Consider the following 26849-nt stretch of genomic DNA (forward strand, 5'->3'; position numbering starts at 1 on the left):
AGGTCCCGGCGGAGCCTGGTTCCAGCTGCTTCTGCGGGCCATGCCCCCCACGGCTCCTAGACAGCCCTGCCCGGGCCTGTCCCGCTGCAAGCCCCCCATGCAGCGCTCGCAGAGGGGGGGCCAGGGAAGCAAGCCCCGCTGTGGGAACAGGGCTACCAGCCTGACCCGCTCCCGGCGCCTGCAAAACAACCAGCCTGTCGGAATGAACCAGAGCTGCCCCTCCTTTGCATCCTGGGGGCTGTAGTTCCGGCGTGGATTACCCTGCCTAGGCAGCCCGCCGGCTGCAAACTACAACTCCCAGCGTGCTGTGCGAGCCGAGCTCCAGCCGGGAGGGGGGCGGGGTGCGCGTTCCTGTCTCGGGGGGGTCACCCGGCTGGCCCCCGCGTCACAGAGGCAGGGGTTCTAGCGGCGGCGCGCGACAGGGTCCTGCTTATCTCCAGGTAAAGGATGCGCCGAGCTGGGTGCTGTGGGGGTAGGGTGCGCGCACCATACTGCTATGCTGGCTGTAAGTGTGCCCGGATGGCATGGGATTTGTTTGGCACCAGCAGGTGGGGGCGGAGGGTTAGCAGGTGGGTTGTGCACAGGAGTTTCCCGTGCCCGGCGTCAGCACGTGTGTCCAGTGAAATTTGCACATCAGAGGGATGTTTCCACCCCAGGACAGTCAACAGGTGATGTGTCTCGAGGGAGGGAGGCAGGCAACCCCAAGCGCTGGCCAGGGCGGGGTATGATTTAGAGATGCGTGTGGCTGTTTTGTAAGGCTGTACGAGGAAGCATGTATAGCTGTGGTGGGGGATTTATGAACTGTGTGTATTTGTACATAAACACTGAAATATGTGACACTACTTGGGGTGTTCCTTTGGCTCCCAGACTGTAGAGAATGTTCATACCTACATACTGATGGAAAAAAGTCTCAGAGGGGTAGCCGTGTGAGTCTGCAACTTTTAAAAACAAATAGTCCTTTGGCACCTTAAAGACTAACCTATAACATATTCTCTTCGTATATATCGTGTGCTTTCATGGGCAAAACCCACTTCTTCAGATGTGCTTGAGTGGAGAAAACTGGTGGTTAGTAAAATCTCTTATTTACCCCTCCAAAAGGACTGAAAATGTGGTGTGCTTCAAAGAAGCGGGTATATTCCTATCTGTTACCCCCACTGTTTGCCTGTTGCAGCCAGCAGGGTGGTTAAGCTCCAGAACAAACTGCCAACAGAGGTTATGGAATCTGTCACTGGAGGTTTATAAGAACAGGTTACACAAACACTTGTCAGGAATGCTCTAGTTATTACATAGTCCTGCCATGAGTGCAAGGGACTGGATTAGATTACCTCTCCAGGTCCTTTCCAATGCTACACTTCTATGATTCTATGGGTTTTATGCATTAATGCCTTATTAAGCTCTAGTCAAAACTAATTTTCACTGTTCTGCATCAGTTGTTTGCTTGTCTCCAATCACTATGGAAAATAACCAATGCCTTTGGGAGTTATTGCCTGTGTTTGCAGGTATGTTCTGGATTTCTCCATTTACATACACAGGAGAGCTGCTAATCCCTAAATCCCAATACAATTAATGGTGCAAAAAAAGGTAGCTGAAATTTTTCCCCTCCTCAATTCGTATGACACAGATAATTAAATACTGCCGCTCTCTGATCCAGATTAGCTCTTAAAAAGACCAAAAAGACTTTGAAAATAAAGTTGATAGGAGAAACCCGTGTGTGGGAAACGCCGTAATTAAAATGAGCAGCTTCGGGGAAAAATGCTTATTGGAATGGGGATGACAAGAATCTGATGTGGTTGTTAATTTTGACTCCCTGCTTTTGATGTCCTTGCCTTGATAGGTTTGGTAAGGCGTTTTAAAATAATGGCGCTGATGAAGAGCGGCTGGCTTTGGAGACAAAGTAAGTTCAGAATGTAATTTAGTAATGTCATGCCAAAAAAAAGGTCTCTCTACAAGTGGGGAGGGTTGCATTGGACTGGCTTTTCCTGGCTGTGTTCTCTTTGTTGGAGGGATTTGGGGACAGCTTTTTTCTTCACACACTTTGGGTCGCAGGCTGACAGGGCCAGCCTTAGGGAAGATGGTGCCCTACGTGAACTGGTGTTTTGATGCTCCTAACCCCTGTGGACATAGCACCACCCAGTTCCCCTGGCACCCAGTGGCTCCCCAACATGGCGCCTCCCTCCCATGCTCTCTTAATTACTAACTTCATTGTGCCTCCATTACCCCCTAACCTCCACAGTACCTCCTTCATCCCAACCCCTGCACTTGTCTCCCACCCATACCCTTAACCCAGGCCCTGCACTTCCAGCATGCCTCGTCACACTGTCTTCCTGTCTAGTACCCTCAACCCCTTTTACCTAGCAACACACATGCCCAGTTGTCCCTCACCCTCTGGCTATGGTGCCCTGGGTATGGGCTCAGTTTGCCCAGCCCTAAGGCTGGCCCTGCTGGTTGATATGCTTATCATGTGCACAGCCTGGATCCTGAGCGCTTAAACATTGCCAGGTAACTCTCTGGCCACAGGATAGTGCAGGACTGGGATCTTAGCGTTTCCCTAAGTACATAAGAACCTGATAGCAGACAATCCTGTCTCTGTTGATAGAGATCTCCTAAAATATATGTTCTAGTCCAATCACAAGTTACTGGGCTCAGTGTATGAATTATTGAGAGTAATTGGTCTGTGTTATGCAAGAGTCAAGCTAGATGGCCCCATCTGGCCTTACAAATCTGGGCTCGTCTTTCTGTTTGGACATGTGACTTCCCAGACTGCATTATGCTTCCTGAACAGCAGTGACATGAAGGCTATGCCTGGGGTGCCCTTCTGCACCTGTCACACGAATTCTGATTGCTCTGGGCCTGGAAATTACTGCAACAGCACAAGGCTGCCACAAGCACAAGCTAATTAATGGCTTTGTTGACATTACTTCATGGTAAGAATCTCTGGGCTCGATTTTGTCCCCTTATTTGCATTTGGTGATTGAATTCTTCACCCTAGTCAATGAGACTCCTTGGGCAAGTAATTCATCATTTCAGGTGAATCAAGGGTTAACAGGCAGGCCTCAGAGTAGGTTTTGCTGTCCCTCCTAGCAGCCTGCTCTGTGATAGCTGAGTATGTGACAAATTTGCTGTGATTGCTGATTTGGGGCAGGTTTTATTTTTAAAGCTCCCACTAGGGGCCCAGATTAAAACTTTTTGGCTTTCCCTATTTGAACTATATTGTGCCGGATTCACCTCTGCTGTGCTTTGTGCAATCACATACCACTAGGTGTGAAACAGCCTTTCTGATCTGGCAGCACCTTCCATTCATTTTTTCCCAGCTGTAAAGGGGAAAAGCAGTGGAGAATCAGACTCTGAGTGCCCCCAAGTGCCCTGGGGTCTTTAAATACAGAAGCAAAGATGAACAGGACTGTGCCCCAAAGAGCTTACAGTAAAAGCAGACATGAGGAAGACCAAAGGGCTCATTAGTGAACCTGACTATTTACAGAAGGTATAAGGAGCCTGCTTACTCCCTGTGCAACTATCTACAGCACTGAGCCCTACACAGGGGCTATGGGTTGTTCTCAACCTGCAGCCTGTGGGCTACTTGTGGCCCAATCAGCACACAGCTGTGGCCCATGTGGAATCCTCAGGGCCATGCAGGCAGTATTGGATATGGCCCACATAACCCATTGTGAGCTGTATACAGTGGTAAATAGTTTGAGAACCACTGGGCCAGAGAAACATGGCTACTACCTTCTTCCTCAGGTGGGCAGGAAGTGGATGGGGCTTTGGCTCCCTCCGCTCCCGTGATGCCATGCCAGCAGAGCTGAGCCAGAACAGAGGTCAGTGAGTTGTACCATCTAGAGGACTGTGTAGCAAAGCCGGGACAGAACCTGATGCTGCGAGTAAGTCTACTCTTCCAGCTGGAGATGGTTTTTCCAGCCCCGTCCCTTTTTGCTGCTCTCACCCTCCCTGTTACCCCTGTTGGGGAGGCAGAGAAGCTGAGGCTGAGAGCTTGCCCTGGCTGGGACTACAGCAGATCTCTCTGCCCTAGAGGAAAGGCTGAGCCTGAAACCCTTCCCTTGTTCCACCCTTCTGCCCATTGTCCAGGCCCTACCCTATTCTACCCCTTCCCCTGTGGCCTGGCCCCAATTCCATCCTCTTCCTCCTTAAAGCCTCGCGCTCTCTTCTCCCCGCCCCTGCTGTAGCCCTCAAAGCAGAAAAGCTCTGTTCTCCCCCCCCCCCCCCCCTGCAGCCCCTCCAGGCCCAGAGCCATGCCGGGGGGAGATTTTTTAGGAGGCTCCAAATCGACCACTGCTCCTCTTTGGCAGCACAAGGTTTGGGGAGCCCCACTGCCTTAAGTGCATCATATTTAAATATCAAACATTAGTGAATTATTACTAGGGATGTAAATACCCGTTAAAAATGTAACTGGTTAAAGGATTTAATTTAATTGTTTAACCGAGGGCTGGTGCAGAGCAGCTGGGGTCCTGCAGCAGGGCTTCTTCAGGCAGGGGCCCCATGGGTAGGGTCCTGCTGGTCTTCATTATGCGCTGTGCAATGGTGATCTTGTCTGAGACTACTCTTACATGCTTAGGACAGCTAGCCCACCCACCCCCATCGCCACCACGACTGCTTGTGCTGCCTTAGCTCTGCTGCTATTTGTAGCATGCTAGCTTCATCAGATCTAGCACAGGTGTGTCTCCTCAAGACAGAAATGATTCCTTGTGCTCCAGTGTAGACATACCCTCTGCAGCACAGTCCCTATTCTGCTACTGCGACGTTGCCTCTTGGGATCGTCCAGAAGGACCAAGTGGGAGACAGAAGCTAAGATCCCAAGCATGCGTTAGCCGTGCAGCACACCACACAGCTCTCTGTATGCTTCTCCTTATCAGATTGGCCTTTGCTTGTGGGCTGTTATTTTGTGGTGTAAAGCAAGACCTGTGCTCCCCACTCTGCAACTCAAGCTTGGTGTCTGGTTTGTGTCTCCAGCCAGACAAGCCTTTGGCCCATCAGAACCTACATGGGGGAGAAGAGATCCAAAACTAAAAGGGCTTTTTAATGTAGCAACTAAAGGCAGAGTGGGATCCAGTAGCTGCAAGGTGAAGGCAGCAAAGCTCTCCTTGACGTTCACAGGGCAGTGTTTGGATGAGAGCTAGAGGTTAGATGCTCTGCCCCATCAGCATCCCTGCAAGAGGACTGTGCTGTTATCTGGCTGGCAGACCCCTGTCTGGATTTTGCCTGGACACCTTTTCCCCTTGCTGTTGCAGGTTCCATTTTGCGACGTTGGAAACGGAACTGGTTTGTTCTATGGCTTGACGGTGGCCTTGTATATTACCAGGATGAGACCCAGCGTGACCTGGAGGGCAGGATCCACATTAAATTCAACTGCCGGGATATAAAGACTGGCCGTGAATGCAGAGGTGAGCAAATCCTTCAGGGGGTCCGATTGCACCTTGTGCTTTCTGCGCCCTTACTTCTGCAGAGGCTAAGATGTTGGAAAAACTGTCCTCAGGGCATGAGTGATGGGTGAGCTAGGTGGGGGAAGGCATTGCCTTCCCAAGCCGTCAGCCTGCACCCACCCATACTCCATCCCCAGAATGCCTACTGGGGCTGCATGCTGCCCCACCTCCCCATGATGGTGGGGGTGGGGCCTGGGCAGAAGGGGCAGGGCTGGGGCAAGGCTGGGGGCTTGACTCCCCCAGCGCTATCTTCACCCATCGCCCATGCCTCTGGGTTTCCCAGTGTTTGGTTTGTGCTGTCTGTCTGTCGTGTGGAAGCACTCCTGGGCTATATCTACACTCGCGGCTTTTTGCGTGAGTAATATGCAAATGAGGCTAAGCGTGGAATATTGCCGAGCCTCATTTGCATACCTAATGAGCCACCATTTTTTTCAGAAGAGGCTCTTGCGCAAGAAGGAGCATCTACACTGCCCCTTCCTGCGCAAGAAAAACCCTCTTGTGCAATGCCGTTACACCTATTACTTTTCAGGAAGAACGGCATTGTGCAAGAGGGCTTTTCTTGCGCAAGAAGGGGCAGTGTAGACGCTCCTTCTTCTGCAAGAGTCTCTTCTGAAAAAAAATGGTGGCTCATTAGGTATGCAAATGAGGTTTGGCGATATTCCACGCTTAGTTTCATTTGCATATTACTCGCGCAAGAAGCCGCGAGTGTAGACATAGCCCTGAAGTAAGGGACTTTGTCTGGTATGGAGCTGCGCATGCTGGTGCTCCTTGGCAAATAGTACTACTGCTTCATTTATCTATTGATTACATGCACTTTACAAAAAAACAAGTGTCCTTATCCTTCGCTGTACAAATGAGGAAACTGAGCATAGGAAACTGTACAAATGAGGAAACTGCACAAAATTCTCTGATACACACACTCAAAGGTACCCAATGTCACCTTAAATTTGTTGCCTGCACACTCCAGGATGTCCCACCCAGTGGTGAAAGTAACTTAAAATTTCTTACAGGTACTGTCCTATTGCAACCCGGGTCCCTGCCAGCTTTTGCCGCAGCTCAGCTGGCGCATCAGGGTACACCCTCTTACTTTCATCTCTGATCCTACCTCTACCTAGTTCCTAGGGCTCAAGGTATAACTCAGTTGATTTACCCATTCCCAGCTCCTAGGCCTCCAGGTAAAAGTCACCTAACTTTACCCTTCCATGGGCTCCGGGCTCTACTCCACCCATTCCCTCTGCACTCAGAGCAAACACCAATTCCTTATAAACTCAGGGTTTAATCTTTTTTGGCATTGCGGGGTCTTTTACCAATGCAAGAGCCTTAAACAGTAATATCTTACTTAACCTCTATTTATTAACAATCACCAAAACAGAATGCACACACCAAGCATAGGATGCTCACTCCTCTCAATAAAATGAACTTTTCTTGATGGCCTGTCAGGGTCTGTCAGGATCAGGTCATCTGGGGAACTCTAGCTTGTGGAAGGTGTGATTGGCAGGGTGTTGGGGTCTGGAAACTCTGATCTTGGAGCTGTGTCCTGGAGTTAGTTTCAAAAAACTTCCTTTTGGATCCCAGTTTATATAGTGAATCTTGCTTAGCTGTACCTTAACCAGTCATTTTACTAGAATATTACTACACAATTTCTTAACCAGTCCTAACATATTCTAAAACAGCTCTTTAACCAATCATCTCCCACTGCCATAGTTGATTTACAGCTAGCAAAATTAGTTATGCAACAACAGAGAGAAACAATGTAAGAACCAGACAGAGACCATACAGATAAACAATAGAAAAGTAGGGACCATAAAGACAAAGCAGTAAAGAAGTAGGGATTTCACAACTACAAGGGTCTGTCTAAACTACATGGCTCCATCGATGTCTGATCGGCAAAGGGAAATGAAGCCGCGATTTAAATAATCACGGCTTCATTTAAATTTAAATGGCTGCTGCGCTGAGCCGACAAACAGCTGATCAGCTGTTTGTCGGCTCAGCGCGCTAGTCTGGACGCTCCCGCGCCGACCTGAAAGCCCTTTCTCGACCTCCCCGTTATGCCTCGTAGGATGCCTTCTTAACAGCCTTTGTTTTAATGTAATTTAGGTGGAGCGTGAGGCTGTGTCATTTTATTTCTTGACACATAACTGCAGCTCTCCTAGTATGGCTGCAGAAAAAGGGCTCAAACCTTGGCTACAGGAAAAGGCCTTATCCTTACACAGAGGCAAGATCACATTGAGTCAGTGGTAGAAGTGGGATTAGCACCCAGCTTGGACTCTCAGTGCAAAGTTCTGCCCACTGGACTACGCAATCTCTCATGTTCACGCTCAGTGTTGTGGTCTTGTTCTGTTTCACGTGTCGGTTCTCGGGTTCCCTCCATGCTCTGTCTGCTCACCAGGCTCCTGTCCTAGTTGTGACCTCCACAGCTGTGCTGTGCGCTCCGGCTGCAAGGTGATCCCTTAGTGAGGCTTTGCAGATTTGTTTAGCGAATGACTTCTGCCCGGCACCTCCACAGGAGCAGGGCTCACTGGGTGCTTCTCAACCAAGTGTTCCAACCAGAACAGCTGTGAGCTGCCTCCATTCCCAAACATGCCTCCCATCTCTGGAACCTCTGCCTTCTTCGCAGTTAACCACGAATGGGCTTTCCCATATGCTGTCCAATCCACGAGGTGGTGGGTAAGACTGGGCTGATTAGGCCCTTTCTTGAGAAAGGGGGAAAAGCCCCCTACTAATGGACAAAAGCTGCAACTTTGCAGTCCTATGCAGATGTAACATCAAAAGCCCCTTAAATGTCAAACTGCCATTTCAGAGAGAGCAACGCCAAGCCCAAGTTCTGAATCTTGTTTTTCCTCAAATTCACCCACAAGCCCCAGAGAAAGCAGCTGCCTGTCTCCAAAATGCCCATTTACACATGACCATTCTATTAGGGAATTGCGAGAATAACAATGATTAGGTAGTTGGAGAGATGGATGGCATGCTTGTTACCTTGGTGACTAACTTAGAGGCTGCTTATTGCTTGAAGTGAGGTGTTGAGCTTGTGAATGACCAATTCCTTCTGTCGAGGATGTGAACTTATTTGGAACTTAGCTCTTGATTATAATAGACGCTACTTGAATCAGAGAATGTGTCTGAATATATGAACGAGTGCTACAGGATGAGTATACAAGCCCTGGCAGTGGAACACACTCTGCATAGGATACGAGCCCTTTTTTCTTTGGGGGAAGAGGGTAATTCTCTCTGTGTTCTTTGGTTGGCATTTTGTTGTTGTTCTAATGACTCAATAGTGGAACTGTATTGAGTCAGCAAGTCGTAGGATCCCTCAGGCAGTTGAGACAAAGGAAATTCCTGTGGTACAAAGCTCCTTTCTTGGGCTTCTAATTGCAACAACAACACTGCAGCTCTTTTGATTATGGAGAGGCAACAGTTTTTCTCTCCTTTCCCTGCATCAGGTTGTTGGTAGATTCCAGTAGAAAGCCCTGTTGTAGCACTCGTATCACTTTTTGGCTCAGAAAACCAGTTTGGCCTGAAAATTTCAGATTTAGTTTGAGAAGGTTTCTGTCAAGTTTGAAGAAAATCTGTCAAACGAGGGTTGAATAACAGTTCACCAAAAAAGTGGGTATTTTTTAACTTTTTTTTCTCTTTATAATTTCTCATCTCCTCACAATGTTTTGCCATTACCCTTCCAATTTCCAGAGTTTAGTCTCCTTAAACTCTTGAACTGGCTCCATTTGAAGACAAACTATTGTAATCCAGCTCTTCTTTTTATTTAAAAATTGAAATGCTTTAATAACCTCCTCACTCTCTCTTTACTTACCTATACTCTAGGAAAAATGCAAGCTATATAAAAGCTGGGTGAGGGAGGAATGATACCTAGATCCCCATGGGGGAAACTGACAGCCCCACCTCTATCATCATAGGGGACAGCCCTGGCTGCAGACCTCCACAGCGATATGGGGCAAGGGCACCCAGCAGCGGCTCGAAGCCATAGGGTGTAGGCACCCAGCCTTGGCTCCAGATCCTACTGCTAACACCAGAGGTCTGGTAAAGTTACAGAATCCCTTCTCCAAGACAGACCCATACCCGTTGGAATACAGAGCGGGGTGAGGCCCATTTTACCCACAGTGGAGTGTCAATGAACCCCTGGAACACATGGCTCTCGTGGCACCCCAGGGTCAGTAAAGTTATAGTGCAGAGGACCTCAGCCATGTCGTGGGTGTGTGGCCACAATGTGGGGTGTAGCTGGGGAAGGCTCTTACACGGGGCTGTGGCCATGGACTCGGAGGGCCTGGCTTCTGAGGGGGAGGAGGTGCTGTGTGGGTGTGTGCACATGGGTGTGTGTGCGAGTGTGCTCTCGCACATGTCAGGCGGCTCGCTGCAGCCTTGCACTCACTCCAACGCGCTGGTGCTTTGGCTTCCAGATGTGCAGCCTCCAGAAGGGAGGAGCCGAGATTGCTTGATGACAATTGTGCTGCGAGATGGCTCCAAAGTGACCCTGTGTGCAGAAAGTGAGGACGACGCGGTGTAAGTATTTGGGGGGAGGGGAGTTTGCACTGCCAGCAGAAGAATGGCCAGGGTGCCCCCATTTTATACCAGGCCTTTCTCTTGTGTGCTTTAACTCTTATTCATGGCCAGGGCTCAGAAACCTGCTAGATGCATGTACCTCACTGTTCTGTTGCAAGAGACACCCCCCTCCTGGGAGACATGGTGGCTGTGTCTACACTGGCATCCCTTCCGGAAAAGGGATGCTAATGCAGCACATCGGAATAGCAAAATCCGCGGGGGATTTAAATATCCCCCGCGGTATTTGCATTAACATGGCTGCCGCTTTTTTCCGGCTTGGAGATAAGCCGGAGAAAAGTGCCAGTCTAGACGTGATTCTCCGGAAAATAAGCCCTTTTCCGGAGGATCTCTTATTCCTACTTCGAAGTAGGTGTGTTTGCATATGAGCCCCAGGGGACAGGAATCAGGCAGAGTTAATGGAGCCTGCTCCTGCACAACACAAACATGGTGAGAGGAGCATGTTCCCACATAGGGCTGACAACATGGACAGGGACTGTTTTCTTAGCACCCCTGCCCCACCCCTTCTCCTGATGTAACCCTTCTGCCAGGCCAAGTAAATAGCAGCAAGGGCCAGGTTCAGTATCTAGAGGTCTCCTCCCAACAAGGTAATACAACACCAGCACGAGCCCCTACCCAGTGACCTGGGAAATCTTACATACACCTCTGGGTGGCTCAAAAGAGGCAATTCTTCCCTTCTCGCAAGCACAGAGCCTCAGTATAGTAGCAAACCTTTAATAACATGAGGTGAGGTAACCGACATCTGCATTAAATTGGGGAAACACCGCAACTCAGATTTACAGACCAAACATGAGCAAAGGCCCTCCCCCCAGCCACAAATCCCTCCCCCCCCCAAAGTCCCAAAAGTCCAACACCTCAAAAGTGTCTGCCCTGGGTCAGTGCCGCCCCAGGGTTCAAAAGTTCACCTGGCAGAGTTTCACCATCCCAACCTGGAGGGGTGGGGATCGATGCACCTTACGTGGTCCGGTGGTGGCTCCGCCGATGGTTCCGCCTGTCGTCCAGTGAGCCGCCTTCACTGTCTGGCTCCGCCAACCGTCTCAGTCCACGCTCCTGGCTGCCAGCTGGTCGCTCCTGCCGATCCTACCAGCCACAGGTCGCCCTGGTCGCTCCTGCCGCTCCTGCTAGCCACAGGTCGCCCCCGCCAGCCGCTCTGCTATCTGCCCGCACTTGAAGGTCGCCCCCGCCAGGTGCATCTGTTGTGTGCCAGCCGCTCTGCTATCTGCCCGCACTTGCAGGTCGCCCCCGCCAGCTGCATCTGCTGTGTGCCAGCCCCTCTGCTATCTGCCCGCACTTGCAGGTCGCCCCCGCCAGCTGCATCTGCTGTGCGCCTGCACTCACCAGTCGTCCCAGCAAACTGCTCTGCTGTCCACCTGCGCTTGCTGGGTGTCCCTTGCAAGCTAGTAGCCCAGCGCCAGGCTCCCCACAGTACACAGTGATTTCAGCTCTCGTCCACAGCACGGTGATTTCAGCTCATAACTTAGCACTAGTGCTCCATTGGCCCACAGTGAAGTTAACTCCACAGCTTAACTCCTAATGGAATCCAAATTAACTCTGATATTCCACAGTGGAGAGACAAGGGGGTGCAATTGGTATTGTTCAGGGCCCTGCCACCAAGTACAAAGACCTATGCCCAGCTTTTCTCAATTTGACTGGGTTTGGAACCGATGCCCCTTGTCTAGCGAGTGCTACTTAGGTTATGGCGAATCCCTCTGTCATAAACAGTTCCACCGTTCCATTGTCCTTGATTCGCATAATCAGCGTAACAACACTTTTATCCCCCCTGCCTCAATAACAGAGAGACTGGGGATCCCACAATGGCCAAAGTGACCATTTGGGCTGCTGTGAGCACATACTAGACAGGGTGGGTGTGTCTATGCAAATTGGGCTCAGCCCCTGAGGTCTCTTTGCACCACTTCCACAGTTCACCACCAGATGTCAGGATAGAGTTTACCCTGACCCCGCTTACACTGATATGAATTATTATTGTTGTCGTTACCAGCAATAATACTAAGCAGTACTCGTCTACATTCGCCAGGGGTACTTTTACTGATTTTTGCAGCACTTAGCAACTCCTGATCTTGGACAGAGATGGAAAAAAGAAGGGCGGTCCCTTGTACTAAGGGACAGTTGCAGTTAGGGTTGCCAGGTGTCCGGTTTTCTACCAGACAATCCAGTATTTGCACCCTCTGTCCGGTAGAAAAATTCAGAAAATACCAGACATGTGCAATGTCGGGTATTTTCTGAATTCCTGGCTGGCTGCTGGACAGAAGCCAGGCAGGGGCGGGGGAGTGACTGGGATTGGCACTAGGAGCCCTGTGGTCGCGTGCAAAAGCTGGGTGGGGCGGGGCGGGGGCCGGGACTCCCAGCCACTCTCCCCGCCCGGCTCCCAGCGCCAATCGCGGCCCCGCCTCCTAACTGGGAGCCTCTGGCTGCGTGCAGAAGCCGGGCGGGGGGAGTGACTCCCAGCCCCACCCCCGCCCCCGCTCGGCTTCTGCTCGCAACTAAAGGGAGTGCCTGCTGGGGGCGCAGCCCGAAGAACTCCGGCTGTGGCCAGTGGCTGCACCCGCTCCCCCCCGCCAGGTCTACTTCCCACCTCCCTTCCTCTGGGCCCCCCTCTCCTCCCGTCCAGCCTCGCGGCTCCCGACACCCCCCCAGCTCTGCTTCCCTCCCCCTCCTTCCTCCTGGCCAGTCCTGCAGCCCCCGGACACCTCCCCCCCCCCCCGCCCACGTTCAAGTGTGTCTGTTTTTTTGGCAGGGTCTATCTGGCAACCCTAGTTGCAGTGGGGTACGGCAAAGGGGGCAGTTGTCCTGGGGCCTGGCAATTCAAAGGGGCCCAGGGCTTCTGGCCACCACTGTTGCTCCTGCAGCTATGGTGATAGCCGGAGCCTTGGGTCCCTTTTAATTGCCACTGGAGTGTTGCTCCATGCAGCTCTGAGGGTTGTGGGGGGGAAGGTAGTTTGGGTGGTGCTGAGAGCTGGCCCCGGTCCTTCCCCTTCTGGCTGAGGCCCCGCCTTTTCTGGGTCACGGAGCCACGTCTATAACATTTTGCCATGGTACTCGTGGTGGCTGCCTGCCCCACTGGTTGGCAGGTCTACTCCAGCCTCAGACAGAATCTTGCTGGACTTAGAGGAAAAGTGGAATTAATTGGGGAGGGGAGAATGCGTCCAGCCAGCCTCCTGTACGCCTGTCCCGTCCCCAGCAATTCCCATGCGTAACCCGCACCCGGAGCTGCACAGTCATAGCTATCTGCATGGCTCTCTTCATAGGACTCTTGCCTTAGGGCAGGTATGTCCAAAGTCCGGCCCGCGGGCCAATTGCGGCCCGTGTTCCGATTTAATACGGCCCCCGCTTCCTCCACCTCTCCTGGCTCCCCGGTGCTCTTTTGAACTGGCGCGCCCAGCGTGCCGCTTCCGGCTGCGCCGCCGCCGCCCATGGCCTCCGCGGTCCTAGAGCCTGCCCTGTAGGGCACGTCCACAGCCCCGCTTCCCCGCTCGGCTGCAGGTTCGCCCTGCCCCCGGGCCGCTGTGAGGCCGGCGTGCCCTGCGCTCTCTGCCCGCCTCCGACCCTGCGGGCCCTCCGCCTTGGGGCTGAGAGTGCGGGGACGGCCCTCACGCATGTTCACTTCTTCAAATCTGGCCCTCTTTGAAAAAAGTTTGGACACCCCTGCCTTAGGGCCATGTTATCCTAGGGTGTGTCTAGACTACAGGGTTTTTTTTGAAAAAAGTAGCCTTTTTTTGAAAAAACTTCACCTGCATCTAGACTGCAGCCGCGTTCTTCTTTAAGTAAAGCGAAAGAACGCGGCAGTTTTTTCGATCGCGGAAAACCTCATTTTACGAGGAATAACGCCTTTTTTCGAAAGTACTCTTTCGAAAAAAGGTGCTATTGAATGCAAACTGTGCTTTTCGAAAGAGAGCGTTTAGCCTCTCTTTCGAGAAAGCAGCTCTCTTTTTCGAAAAATCTGCTTGTAGTCTAGACGCTCTCTTTCGAAAGAGGCTTGTAGTACCGCAATGAGCAATTCTGGGTAACTGACAACCCTAGGGACTAGAGGCCTCAATCCAGCACCTTTTACAATAATAATTAAAAAACAACAACAAGAAGTCCTGTGGCACTTTAAAAACTAATGAATGTATTAGGGTATAAGCTTTCATGAGCTACACCTCACTTCCTCAGATGCTGCAGAAGGAAAAAAAAAGATACAGAGAATGCAATGTGACATAACTGCAAATCGTTCTAGCCTTGATCATTGGCTTCATTCTGGGGCCAAATCTACCATCAGGCTAGCTGGGTTCTATATAATGATGCCTCTCACCATAGTACCAGACTGCTGCTCCCATCACTGGTGAGCTACATACAACATCCTGGGGCCAAATTCATTGGTGTGAGCACCTCAATTAACCTCAAGTGATTTACTCCAGGTGTGTGTTTGGCCTGTTGTGTGTCCATTTTCCCCCTCCTTGTCCCAGGTGAAAAGGGAAGTGATTTGCATAGTGTTAAAGCATAATCGGAGGCTAGACGCCAGATGAGAGACAAGCTGTGATCACATGGCCCAGCTGCACCACTGGCTACTGTGCTGCCCCAGGGGGATGAGCTAACAGGGAATTAAAGATTAGTGGGGCTGTCAAACAGCATTAAGGTCACAGGGACACAAACATGCCCAGCTAAGCTGGGGTCATGTACTGTGACAACTTCCAGTAAGCCCGGGGGACTTCCCGACTGTGAACCCATCAAAGGAATCTTGCTGTTACCCCTCCACAAGCCTTGAGACTATATACAGTAAGGCTTGATATATACAGTAAGGCTGTGTCTACACTGGCATGAATTTCCGGAACTGCTTAAAACGGAATACTATTCCGTTTTCAGTTTTTCCGGAAAAGGAGCGTCTACATTGGCAGGCTGCTTTTCCGGAAAAGCCCTTTTTCATGATCGGGGCTTTTTTCCAGAAAAGACTACTGGGCTGTCTACACTGGCCCTTTTCCGGAACAGTGTTCCGGAATAAGGACTTATGCCCGAGCGGGAGCAGCGTAGCTTTTCCGGAATAGCGGCTGATTTTGTACAGTAGAGCATCGTTGCTTTTCCGGAAATTCAAGGGCCAGTGTAGATAGCTCGCAGCTTATTCCGGAAAAGTGGCTGATTTTCCGGAATAAGTGGCCCAGTGTAGACACAGCCTAAAAGTTGTCAGGGTCTCAAATATTACAGGTTGAACCTCTCTAGTCGGGCACTCTCTGATTAAGAGTGCCATGTTGGGAGAGCAAGTGAGCAACAGCCATGCGTACCAGGACACAGCTTGCTTTTCTTCCTGTTGCCCTAACTATCAGGGAGCAAGGGGAAAGTACTGTACTTGGATTCTGTGCATGCCTCTCACTGCTGGCTGCTGTCCCCCCTTCTCTCCCCTGCTCTCCCAAAATGGCACCTTTGTCTCTGATCTCGCATCATCGGTGGTCCAGCATGATTTTAATTAGCTGAATGTCCACATATCATGGATATGGCCAAGTTTCCCACAGTCCCATAAAGTTTGGTTACAGCCACCAGTCCTGGCTCTCTGTGTTCTGTGATGTTAGTTAGCTCTAATTTACCCCCTAAATGTCTCCTATGAGCCCCGTAAGCAGTGGAAGTGTTGGTAATGGTGCTAGACAATATTGACCTCCCATGGTTTAGCAGGTTCTCTGTTTTGGCATCGGTCAGGTCCCATGGGTGGCGGACTAGAGAGTTTCAGCCTGTACAGTAAAGAGTACCAGAGAAGTATCATGAATAGAGGTGGCTGTTAACTATATTAATTAATGTAACTAGCTGTAAGGAATTTGATTGATCGAGCTCCCAAGGCAGACCCCAGTGAGGTCTGCCTTAGGAGTCCTAAGATTCAGATGGTGGAATACTGAGCTTCCCTGTAGTTATTTCTACATGCAGTCTAGGGGCCAGTACTGCATCTAATTCCACTACATAGTAGCATGTCTGCATATTTACTGAGACGCCCCATCATACGTGATACACCGCTGAAAATAGACTCTATTCTTAAAGTGAGAACATGGGGTCAGAGAGGAGGCTAAGTAAAAGTGGCTCCTTATTCCACAGCTCAGCTGCTTGTCTGCCTTTGACTTTTCTCTGCTGGTCTCTTTGGCATACACCAGTCTTTGCTCCTTTTTGTTCTGTTTTGCCTCTCTTGGGTCCGCCTGGGTCCCGCTGCAGAATGTTAATTGCAGGCGATGACATTTGGGGCATAAAGAACCCAGCTGAGTTTCCAGGTCTGAACGAGGTTTGGGAGACTGTCAGAGGAAAAGGCCTGGTTTGGAAACAGCTGCCATTTAGGTCAGCAGTCACCAATGGATAATAAACATGGAAATTGCACAGTGTCACTTTAAAGGAGAAGTGGGGCCAAATTGAAACCTGCAATCCCAATAGCCAGCTTGACAGCTAAGGAGAACAGCCTCGACCTAAGGAGATTCCCAGGGGCACAGGTTCTCCTCCCAGGCCCTGGTTTATTTCTGGGGTACAGGAAAGTCTCTGGCCCCTTTGGGAAAGGAAGGGTATAGCCACTGTGCTGAGTGCAGAGCAGCGTTGACAGATGAACCAAAGCGGATCTTTGCCGTGATGCAGTTTTAAAATTGCTCCAGGCACGTTTTTGCTCACATGTTGTCCTGTTTTGTTTACAGCGCCTGGAAGATGGCACTGCTGGAGGCGAAAAACACCCCGGTGAGTCTTTCCTACTTCCATTTCATAGGGCTTTTGTTACAGGCTGCAACTAATGAGCTGCCTCCTTTCATCTCCTCTTCCCTCTGCCCTACACCCTTCTCCCCTGTCCCCAAAGAGAGTCCATGGAGCAGTGTGATGGGGGGCTGTGTGCACAAAGGCATCCCCTCCCAGAGATGCAGGAAGAGACATGACTGTACCTGGAAAACTGCATGCTGTTCTGGGCACTTTGCTAAAGAGAGATGGACAAACTGGACAGTGACCAGAGAAGAGTGGCTGAGAGGAATTGATTTATGAACAGTAATTAAGGTCTGATCCAAGGCAATGAAAAGGCCTTCAGTCAGGACCTTCTTAATAATTTTGCTCACTCTCATTACCAGTTATTTGTAAGGTGCCGTGGGGACAAAGAGTATGAGGAATCCCTGCTCCAAAGAATGTATTACATAAATATACAAGGTAGACAATGGGTATGGGGGGTGGAAAGTAATTTGCAGAAAGTCATTGGCTGTAGTAGGACTAGAACCCCAGTCTAGGGGGCTCTGTCCACTAGACTGTGCTACCTCTTGAACTTGGCTTGGCTGGGCATGACTAAAAAGATACACCAGGCTGCAGCTGCCTAACAAGATGAGTCTCATGGATGTGTAACCCAGAGGCACTGAGACCACTGACAAGAGAGCATGAAGCGATCCTTAACTGAGGGCCAGCTGGTTTTTAGCTCATGCAGCAGATGCTCATGGTTTTAGCTCAGGGGTGGGGAACCTTTTTTGGGTTGGGGGTCACTGACCCCCAGAAAAATCAGTCAAGGGCCACACACAAAAAAAACCTCACTGACTCGTCCTCTGTCTGAGAAGGAGAACGACACTCCCCACATTCCCCTCACACACCAGAACCTAGGGGTGCCCAGCCTAGTATATCGTGTGTAGAATAGTGATAGAAATGTAGCCATGTTAGTCTGGTGTAGCTGGAACAAAAAACAGGACTATGTAGCACTTTAAAGACTAGCAAGATGGTTTATTAGGTGATGAGCTTTCGTGGGCCAGACCCACTTCCTCAGATCAAATAGTGGAAGAAAATTGTCACAACCATATATACCAAAGGATACGATTTTAAAAAAGTGAACACGTATGAAAAGGACAAATCAAATTTCAGAACAGAAGGGGATGGGGTGGGAAGGTAAATGTCTGAGAGCTAATGATATTAGAGGTGATAATTGGGGAAGCTATCTTTGTAATAGGTTTAAACAAAGACATTAATTATCTTACCCAAGTGTAAAGTGTCAAATTTAAGCATGAATGACAGTTCATTCATGCTTAAATTTGACACTTCATTCATGCTTAAATTTGACACTTTACACTTAGGTTTAAACAAAGACATTAATTATCTTACCCATTACAAAGATAGCTTCCCCAATTATCACCTCTAATATCATTAGCTCACAGACATTTACCTTCCCACCCCATCCCCTTCTGTTCTGAAATTTGATTTGTCCTTTTCATACGTGTTCACTTTTTTTTAATTGTATCCTTTGGTATATATGGTTGTGACAATTTTCTTCCACTATTTAATCTGAGGAAGTGGGTCTGGCCCATGAAAGCTCATCACCTAATAAACCATCTTGTTAGTCTTTAAAGTGCTACATAGTCCTGTTTTTTGGTCTAGTATATTGTGTGTGCTCCATCTCGGTGGTGGGACAGTAGGGGGAGCTAGACTGCCAGCACAGGCTCCCCAGTGCAAGGGGGGGGTGAGCCTTGGGGGCCAGATCCAGGCAAGCTAGAGGCCACATCTGGCCCCTGGGCTTGAGTTTCCCCATCCTTGCTTTAGCCCCTAAGATCGTAAGTTCAATTCCTCCTAGCAACCATGGTCTGGCGGCCTTGCAAATGCAAGTGGTGATTTAGTGTAATGTTCAGTTTTATAACCAGAGGGTTGGAGTATAAATAGTAGTAAAGTGGACAAAAGCATGAGGAAATGTACTGTAGGGAGCAGCCCTGGCCCAAGGAGGGGTGGCCTCGCGAACCCAAGAGGCTTCTTCCATCTTGAATGTCTAAGATACTTTTGGTTCTGCCCACGACAGAGCGACTGTGCCAGGCCTATGCTGGCAGCAGCCGGCCACCCCACAAAGAGGAGTCTGTTCTCGCTTGCCGGAGTGCATGTTGCTGCCGGGATCCTAAAGATAATGAGAGAATTGTTCTGTCCAGGGGCAGAGCGTGGCTCAGCCAAGGCCTCGCCTCGGACGGCTTTGCTCCTGGCTGAGTAAAGCTAGAGCAGGAGCCCCCTTCATCCGAGTGGGACGGGGGGTAACGTGGATTAAAAGGGCATCGGATAAACTAAGGGCCCTGTGAAGTGTATGATGTCTGTTCAGGGACAGGATTTAGGATTGTGGGGTGGGGATGTTGGGGGAGGAGGGGAGTAGTTCAGGGAAAAGGGGATTGGCTAACGGGGTTTAATCCAGTGGCTGCCAGCCTTTTTATTGGAGCCACTTTGTGACAGACTGGCACTGTCTCCTTGGGGCATGGCCAGACGCAGGTGTCGCCTTCGTACCATTTGCTTTGCCTGCACTGTCTCTGTATAGTGGTGGCATTGATGCTCCTGTGCTTGTTTCTCATCTGGAATCCTGGTCCACCCCTTCATTGGGGGGCGGCTTGCTCATCATGCCTGCAGGAGTCTATTGGTTGCTTACATGGGGCTGGGAGCTGGGTCCTAGGGACATGGGAGCAGGCATGAGAGGCTCTGCGTCCGAGCTTCTCCTACAGCTGGTTTCCTGAGGAGCTGCAGGGTGGCATTCAAGGACCTGCTTGCTGCCTTACCTATAGCCATCTGTTTGCAGTAGGGGTTTGGGGCGGATTGTGGCGGTAGTGTCACACATCTTATCTTGTGCCCACTGCTCCTTGCCTCAGCCCATCTCCCTCTGGATTGATCAGACACTTCCCCCTTGCCCTCCATGCTGGGATCCTCTCTATGCAACTGCATGTGCCTTGCTAATGTCCTTGTTTGGAGTATAGTATAAAAGCCAAGGCAGAAATCCTACAAAGTCCAGCCACAATATTTCTGCTCTGCGCAGTGGTCAGGAGACAAGTTAGATGGTAGAATCGATATTACTCCATGCGATGTGTAAAACTTGTGGACTGTGGACCTGACTGATCTCACGCCAGTGGTATACAGGAACTGATCCACTGATGCCGATGAAATAAAACTGGTGTGAGAGAATTGGGCTTGATGTAAAGCTGTATAAGAAATGTGTTTGTGTGTTATATTATTGATTTATAAAAGAAAATTATGTCCATAGAGACCTTATTTTAAAAACGTGTAATTGGGAAGAGTTAAGGTGAAGTGTCTAACCATAAAGAAAAGCAGTGGGGGCAGAGCACTGATCTTGGGCTCTGGAAATCTTGATTCTATTCCCAGTTCTGTTACTGGTCTGCTGGGTAACACTACCTGGGCATGTCACTCCACCACCCTGTGCCTCAGTTTCCCAGTCTGTAAAATGGAGATGATGCTGACCTATTTTGTAAAATGCTTTGAGTTCTATGATGAAAAATACTATAGAAGAACCAGATATTATTATGACTAAGGTTTTACTGTTTAGTTTGTCACCATGACATCACACAAAATGTTTATTCTTTTTGCATGGAACAAAGAAAAGGAAGACTGGCTTATTTCATGCTCAGAGTGGTAGGATTTTCCATTGAGCAGTGAAACTGATAGTAAAAGACACCCTAATTGCACTCCAGTTTCATGAGGACTCTACCTCTGAAGAGAATAGTCCATCACGTAGCAGATGCTACTCCAACAAAAGTCTAAGGTCTTACCTACACTTAAAGTGTAGATGATACAGTTGTACTGGTAAATCTTCCTAGCATAGACACAGTTTTCACTGGCACACATACAGAACAAAGGGGCTGTTGCCAGCATGGCTCATACCAGTTCCCTGAGCAAAATAAGCTATGCCCTTCCCAAGCGTTCATGCTGATACAACTGCTTCTATACTTGGACTCTTTGGTTGGCATAGAAATATCTTCAAAAGAAACCCCCTATCTCCCCCCCAAAAAACCATTCATGCTAATATAACTGTATCTACATTTGGGCTTTATGGTTCCCATAGAAATGTCTCCAAAAGAACTACCCCCCATCCCCCATCTCCCAAAAAAATCCTTCACAGATGTTACTGTTCTGGCAAAGAGTTTCTGGAGATGGCCAGCAAAACATATTAGGACATTGGGTGCATGTCTACACCGGTGAGTTATTTCGAAATAACAAGGCGAGCATCCATACTAACCAAGCCCGTTATTTCGAAATAAAGGGCTTGTTATTTCGAAATAATAACTCCTGCTTGCGAAGAGGAATAACGCTTATTTCGAAAGTGTTATTTCGGGAGTTATTATTCAAAATAATTTATTTTGAAATAACTCCCCAGTGCAGCCTAGCTTGGGTTAGTGGACTGAATCCCTGAAGAAGGGTGCGGTGTGAGAAGGCCGATAGAGGCCCCCCTGGAAAGAGAGAGAAAAGAAGTAATTGGAAGGCAGAAGAGGCATCTCTATTTGGCTGACAAGTCTTGGGGAGGCCTATGAAAAGAAGGGTTTTTTTTAAAGCCTGGTGGCTCCAGTCGGCTCCTGTTTGTATTGTTTGCATCCCAGGGAGTCAAGTGCCACGGGAAAACAACACCGCCCAGCGCAGCTGGGAGAGAGGGAGTGCTGTTCAGAGCATCGGTAGAACATAAATGCTTTCACACTCTGGTCTGACAGCCATTCATAAAGCCAAGATCCTCCTAGGCTGCTAATTGGGGATGGAATTAGCAGCAGCTTTTTGAATTGACCTCTTCAAATGAACTTGCTGACCAGATTTATCACCATGAAGGGAAATGGGAGGGCCTGGAGGATCCTCTTCATTGTGCTGGAGGATAAATTGGAGCTGTCCTTCAGAACACAATGGCTGGAGCCTGAGAGACCTGCCTGCTGTGGCTGCTCCAGAGGATACTTTTCTTGGGAGCCCACAAGCTTCTCAGGAGTTGTTCTTGCTTTCTCCTGTTATACAAATTCATTCTGAAAAAGATCAATAGCCCCTGGAATCCTGGGGAAATGTGACTGTGTACGAATGAGTGAGTCTGGAGGAAAGGCAGCGTCAAGGCAACTGGCTAACATTTATCAAGCTACTAGTGGGTTTATTTTGGTTTTTGAACGCCGCAGGGAAGTGGCTAAAATAACTGTAGGTACTGATCTTCCAAGAGGAACCTAGCCTGGCCCTGGTAATTAAACTATCTTCTATCTCCAGGAAAATAACAAAATTGGATATTAAGAAAATTGATACATATCGTGGGCCAAATCACAGGTTCTTTCAATGGGAAATTTGACTGAATGAAAACAAAATGAGCCTTTGGCAGCGTGGGTGAAGCCCAGGCTTTGGTGGCAGGAGGGCTAGGATTTCACCCAGTCTGCCCAGACTGAAGAAGGAACTCTCAAGAGCTAATCCTGCCTCTGCTACTCACTTGCTCTCTGGCCTTGGGCAAGTCCTTTCTCCTCTTTATAGTTCAGCTTCTCCCCCTGTAAAATGAGGGTGATGACAGCTCCTTCTGAGGATTAAGTAGTGCCTGTGAAGCATTTTAAAGGTGTCAGATGCTACGCTGTGTATGTGGTGACTAGTGTTAGTGGGAGGCTGCAGTGTAGAGGGGGATCCTGGAGACGTCTGGAATTGTTATCTGTGACAGTTGCTTTCTGACACAGACAGATCCATAGCGATAGTTTCCATCCCCAATTAGCGGTAAAACAGAGCTTAAATAATCAGCCTAAAGAGAACCGAAGGGCAGCACCAGCATGTTCCCTAGATACACCTCTACCCTGTTTAAAACCAATCCCAAATCCATGGAGAAGTTTGGTTACTTAGGGCATATGCTGTTCCAGATTATTACAGCTGATGAGGACGTCGCCCGTCATAAAGCCAGGGCCAGCGCTGCATTTGTGAGGGAGTCCAGCGGAGGGCAACAAAAATGATTCGGTGGCTGGAACACATGACTTATGAAGAAAGACTGAGGGATTTAGTCTACAGAAGAGAAGAGTGAAGGGGGATTTGATAGCAGCCTTCAATTACCTGAAGGGGGGTTCCAGAGAGGATGGAGAAAGGCTGTTCTTGGGCCAGGTCTACACTAGACCCGGCAGCTCGGCTTAAGGTATGTAACTCCAGCTACACAGAATACATATCTGGAGTTGGCTCACCGTAAGCTGAGCTTGGCAGCATCCCCACAGAGGGAGGCCAACAGGAGCAAATGCTCCCATCGGCTTCCCATACTCCTCACAAAAGGAGGAGTACCAGATGCTGGCAGGGGTGCCCTCTGAGTTCAGTTTAGTCTTAATTAGACTCACTAAATCAAACTCCAGAAGATCGATTGCGACAACAGTGAACTTCCTTTCAGTGTAGACAAGGCCTCAGCGGTGACTGATGACAGAACAAGGAGCGATGGTCTCAAGTTGCAGTGAGGGAGGTTTAGGTTGGATATTAGGAAAAACTATTTCACTAGGAGGGTGATGAAGCACTGGAATGAGTTCCCTAGGGAGGTGGTAGAATCTCCATCTTTAAAGGTTTTTAAGTCTTGGCTTGACAAAGCCCTGGCTGGGGTGATTTAGTTGGGGTTGGTCCTGCTTTTAGCAGAGGATTGGACTAGATGAGTTCCTGAGCTCTCTTCCAACTCTAGGATACTGTGATTCTAATACTACCTATGGAACAATAGGGATGACAAAATGAGCATTAAGCTAAGTGTCTGTTGAGCAGTAACACTTACAATGCTTCTGTATGGTTGGGAAACATGGACAACATATGGCGGCCACATTAGAAAACTTGTCATTTCCATATACACCATCTTCAGTGTGTTTACAGGGCCAAATAGTGGGACAGTATTCCCAGTATCAAAATCCTTAATTGCCATTGCATGACCTGCATTCAAAGCATGCTCCTTAAAGCTCAGCTCTGTTAGCCTGGGCATCTCATTGATACATCCCACACCAGTCTACCCAAGGCCATATCTTTATAGTCAGCTAAAGCAAAGCATCTATTCTTGTGATGGCTCATACAAGCACATGTCAAAGCTCTGCCATTGGTGGCCAGCATGTGCCGATCAGCGACTTAGTTGTAGTCAGGAGATGTGGAGCAGAGCTGTGATGAGCGGGGTTAGGACAGCAGGAAGTCAGGGTCAGGCACTACGTTGCAAACAGGAGGCAGATAGCAGATGATCCAGGGTCGGGTGCTGGAGTCTGAGGTTCACAGTAAAGCAAAATCTGGAGTGGAAACAAGCAGGCAATCTGCGTTGGTGCTCAGACAGCTCCCTGTAATGGCTTCCTGGTTTATAGACTGGCATGGGCCAATCAGTAGGCTGGAGGGGGCCGCCACTCAGGCCGCACTGGGTGGTACTTCCTGCAGTGCCTAGCTTTGCAGAGCTCCCTAAGGGACATGTAGTTTGAGCACCTGGAGGCAATGCATCGTCTCGTCTGTCCCACACGTAGCCGAGTTTGCAGTTCTTGCAGGGGGTCTCACCTCACACATGCAGGTTCACCCTGCTCTGTTTGCCGAGTCCTCGAAGTATGACATCAACGTGAGACTTGTCCCCGTCAAAGCGGAGCTTTCTCAATGGACGTAGCAGGTGGCCATGTGACTAAAGTAGAAGAGTGAGACTGGGGAGGGCTGAGTTCTCTCCTCCGGAGGTGACCCTTGGGTAAAGCAAGAGATTGGCAGGTGCGATGGTGTGGTGCAGGGGTGAGGAACCCCAGCTGATGGGCTGCACATGGTTCATCAGGATTAGCCGCAGAGCGGTTGATTTACCTGAGTGTCCACAGACACACCTGCTCGCAACTCCCAGTAGCTGCGATTCGCCCTTCCTGCCTAATGGGAGCTGTGGTAGCCCAGCCCACTTTGCTGCCCGCAGTTCCCATTCACAGGGAGCCATAGCCACTGGAAGCTGCGAGCAGCTGTGCCTGTGGAAACTCAGTTAAACAAAGCATGAAACAGCTCACCAGCAGCTAACCCTGATGAACCACATCTAGCCAGCACACTGGCAATCTCCCTCCCCAGGGCTAGTGGTTAGAGCAGGGTATGAGACAGTAGGAACAGAGTTACAGTCTCGTAAGTGTCTCTGAGGGTAGCCACATTGATCTGTGTTTTTAAAAACAGTGAGCAGACCTCTTGCACCGTAGAGACTAACAAATGTATGGGCATGAGGTTTTGTGGGCAAAACCTCCTTCATCACGAGTTGGAGTGGAAATTACAGAATCCAAAGTATATATAACAACAAAAGAAGTTACCTGTCAATTGTAGGACCAGTGTTAATGATGCTAATTAAGTCAGGTTCAATATGTCTCACTCATATCATCTGATGTGGAGATGCGAACACAATTTGCCTTTGTAGTGTGTTCACCAGTTAAGATCTTTATTCAAGCCTAAGTTGATAGTGTTGAACTTGTAAATGAACTCCAGTTCAGCTGTCTCCTTCTGTAACTGAGTGGTTAAATTCCTTTGTAGAAGAATGGCTACTTTTTAAATCCATTATTGAATGCCCGGAAAGGTTAAAATGTTCCCCTGCAGGTTTATGTGAGTTATCGTTTCTGATGTTGGATTTGTGTCCTTCTGTTCTTTGGCGCAGAGACTGTCTGGTTTGTCCAGTATACATGGCAGAGGGGCATGTGTTCGTCATATCACGAAAGAGCACATGGCTCAGGAGTCTCAAGTCCTGGCTCTGCCAACAGTGTAACCCATCCATGCCGTGATTTCCTCCTTGGTATAATGGAGAATACTTTTGCCTTCGTTAGGAAATGCAATGAGCAACACAGGAATAATAGTAACTGCCGTGGACCTGCTCACTGCTTGTTCTGTCTTGTATCACTAATTCACTGGACTTTGGGGGTGTTCTGAAGAGGAGAAGAGCTGTGTTTCCCCATGGCTGTGACTCGCCCTCTTGCAGTCCCCTCCATCTCTGCCTGGTGGTGGCAGATTAGCACAGTAGGTCACAGAAAATTCGAGAGCTGTTAGAAGAGGCTGGTCTCAGTCCCATTGTCTCCAGTTCACTCTGGAACAAAATGAGCCAGCACTGAAGAGGAAGGGGCTGTTAGTATCTTTAATGTGGGGAATCCAGCAGTGAAGAAGCAGAAGGCTCTGGTTGCTGGGCCAGGAAGAAAGCCACCCTTGCTGCTGAGCCGGCATATGCTAGGATCAATGGCTGACAGTAGCAGGGCTCTTTTGGAGAGAGGCCTGAAGCAATTGTGGGAGCAGATCATGAATTTTACTGTGTTCCATCACACAGAGCAAGTCAAGGCAACGCAGGGAGGAAGCAGCCAAGTGCTGTGCCTAGGAGAAGGTAGAGCTTTCTGCTCGAATGGAGGGCAGCTCTGATTTACAAGCCCACAACACCTCCCTGCTACCAGGTGGATCTAGCCGGACAGAACACGATGTCGGTATCACCCCCATCTTTTAGGAGAGGCACAGGGAGGGTTAAGTGACTTGCTCAAGGCCACACAGCAAGTCAGTGGCAGTGCTGGGGGGGACACCCAGGGGTCGGTCTGTCTTCTGCCTGTCCTTGCTACCTGCACTATGAATAGGTGATGAATAAATGTCTTGCCCAGGATCCCCTATGGCTGATCAAGGAAATGAACCCTGGTCTCCTAGACAAGTCCCTGAACCACCAGCCCGTCCTTCCCTTCTAGTCGTCGTCTTGTACCACAAGGAGATGATCTGCTGCTGGGGTGCTTGCAGGGGAGACCCAGAGAGCAGGAGTCAAACCCAGGCTGACAGTGATGAATTGAAGGAGAATGTGCATCAATGTTAAAAGCATGAGGCAGATAACCTTAGGTTGTCTTACCTCCTCCCCCTCCCTCCACCCCATTGTGCTCCGAGTTCCCATCCTGAACACCCGGCACAGTAGATCTAATTGCATATTGAGCGAGACGAATGGGAGACGGAGATTAAAACACAGGTGACTGGCAGACAAAAGCCGGCGAGGGCTGCAGGAGGCTGATCCGTGTTTTGATTTATGCTGTGCAAGCGTCTTGGAGCTTGAGGGCAGGGGGGAGTTGTCCCTTCCCACCCCTGGCTCTCTCAGGGTCAGGTGTCCAGGGGCATGCTGCAGAGGTGGGAAGAGAGGGGGGGGGAGGTAGGACTGTCATTCCCTTGGTTTGTTCTTGGATTAAATGA

The 26849-nt window shown here is 49.5% G+C and overlaps 1 protein-coding gene across 4 annotated transcripts in view; it reads left to right on the forward strand.

Moving 5' to 3' along the window:
- Positions 1-302: 302 nt before the first annotated feature.
- Positions 303-26849, forward strand: part of PLEKHB1 (pleckstrin homology domain containing B1) — a 44161-nt gene continuing 17614 nt past the window's right edge. Inside the window, exons 1-6 of one of the 4 annotated variants that reach the window (XM_075919571.1) lie at positions 433-505; positions 1835-1894; positions 5244-5396; positions 9845-9947; positions 16652-16691; positions 18760-18991. In XM_075919571.1, coding sequence (XP_075775686.1) covers positions 448-505; positions 1835-1894; positions 5244-5396; positions 9845-9947; positions 16652-16691; positions 18760-18942 — 597 coding nt within the window. In that variant the 5' untranslated portion in view covers positions 433-447 and the 3' untranslated portion in view covers positions 18943-18991. Of the gene's footprint in view, positions 506-583; positions 669-1834; positions 1895-5243; positions 5397-9844; positions 9948-16651; positions 16692-18759; positions 18992-26849 lie in introns of those variants that run through there. The other 3 variants (XM_025186956.2, XM_025186955.2, XM_025186959.2) reach the window with 3 other exon arrangements.

This window comes from Pelodiscus sinensis, chromosome 1 (assembly GCF_049634645.1).
Source record: "Pelodiscus sinensis isolate JC-2024 chromosome 1, ASM4963464v1, whole genome shotgun sequence".
Lineage (NCBI taxonomy): Eukaryota > Metazoa > Chordata > Testudines > Trionychidae > Pelodiscus > Pelodiscus sinensis.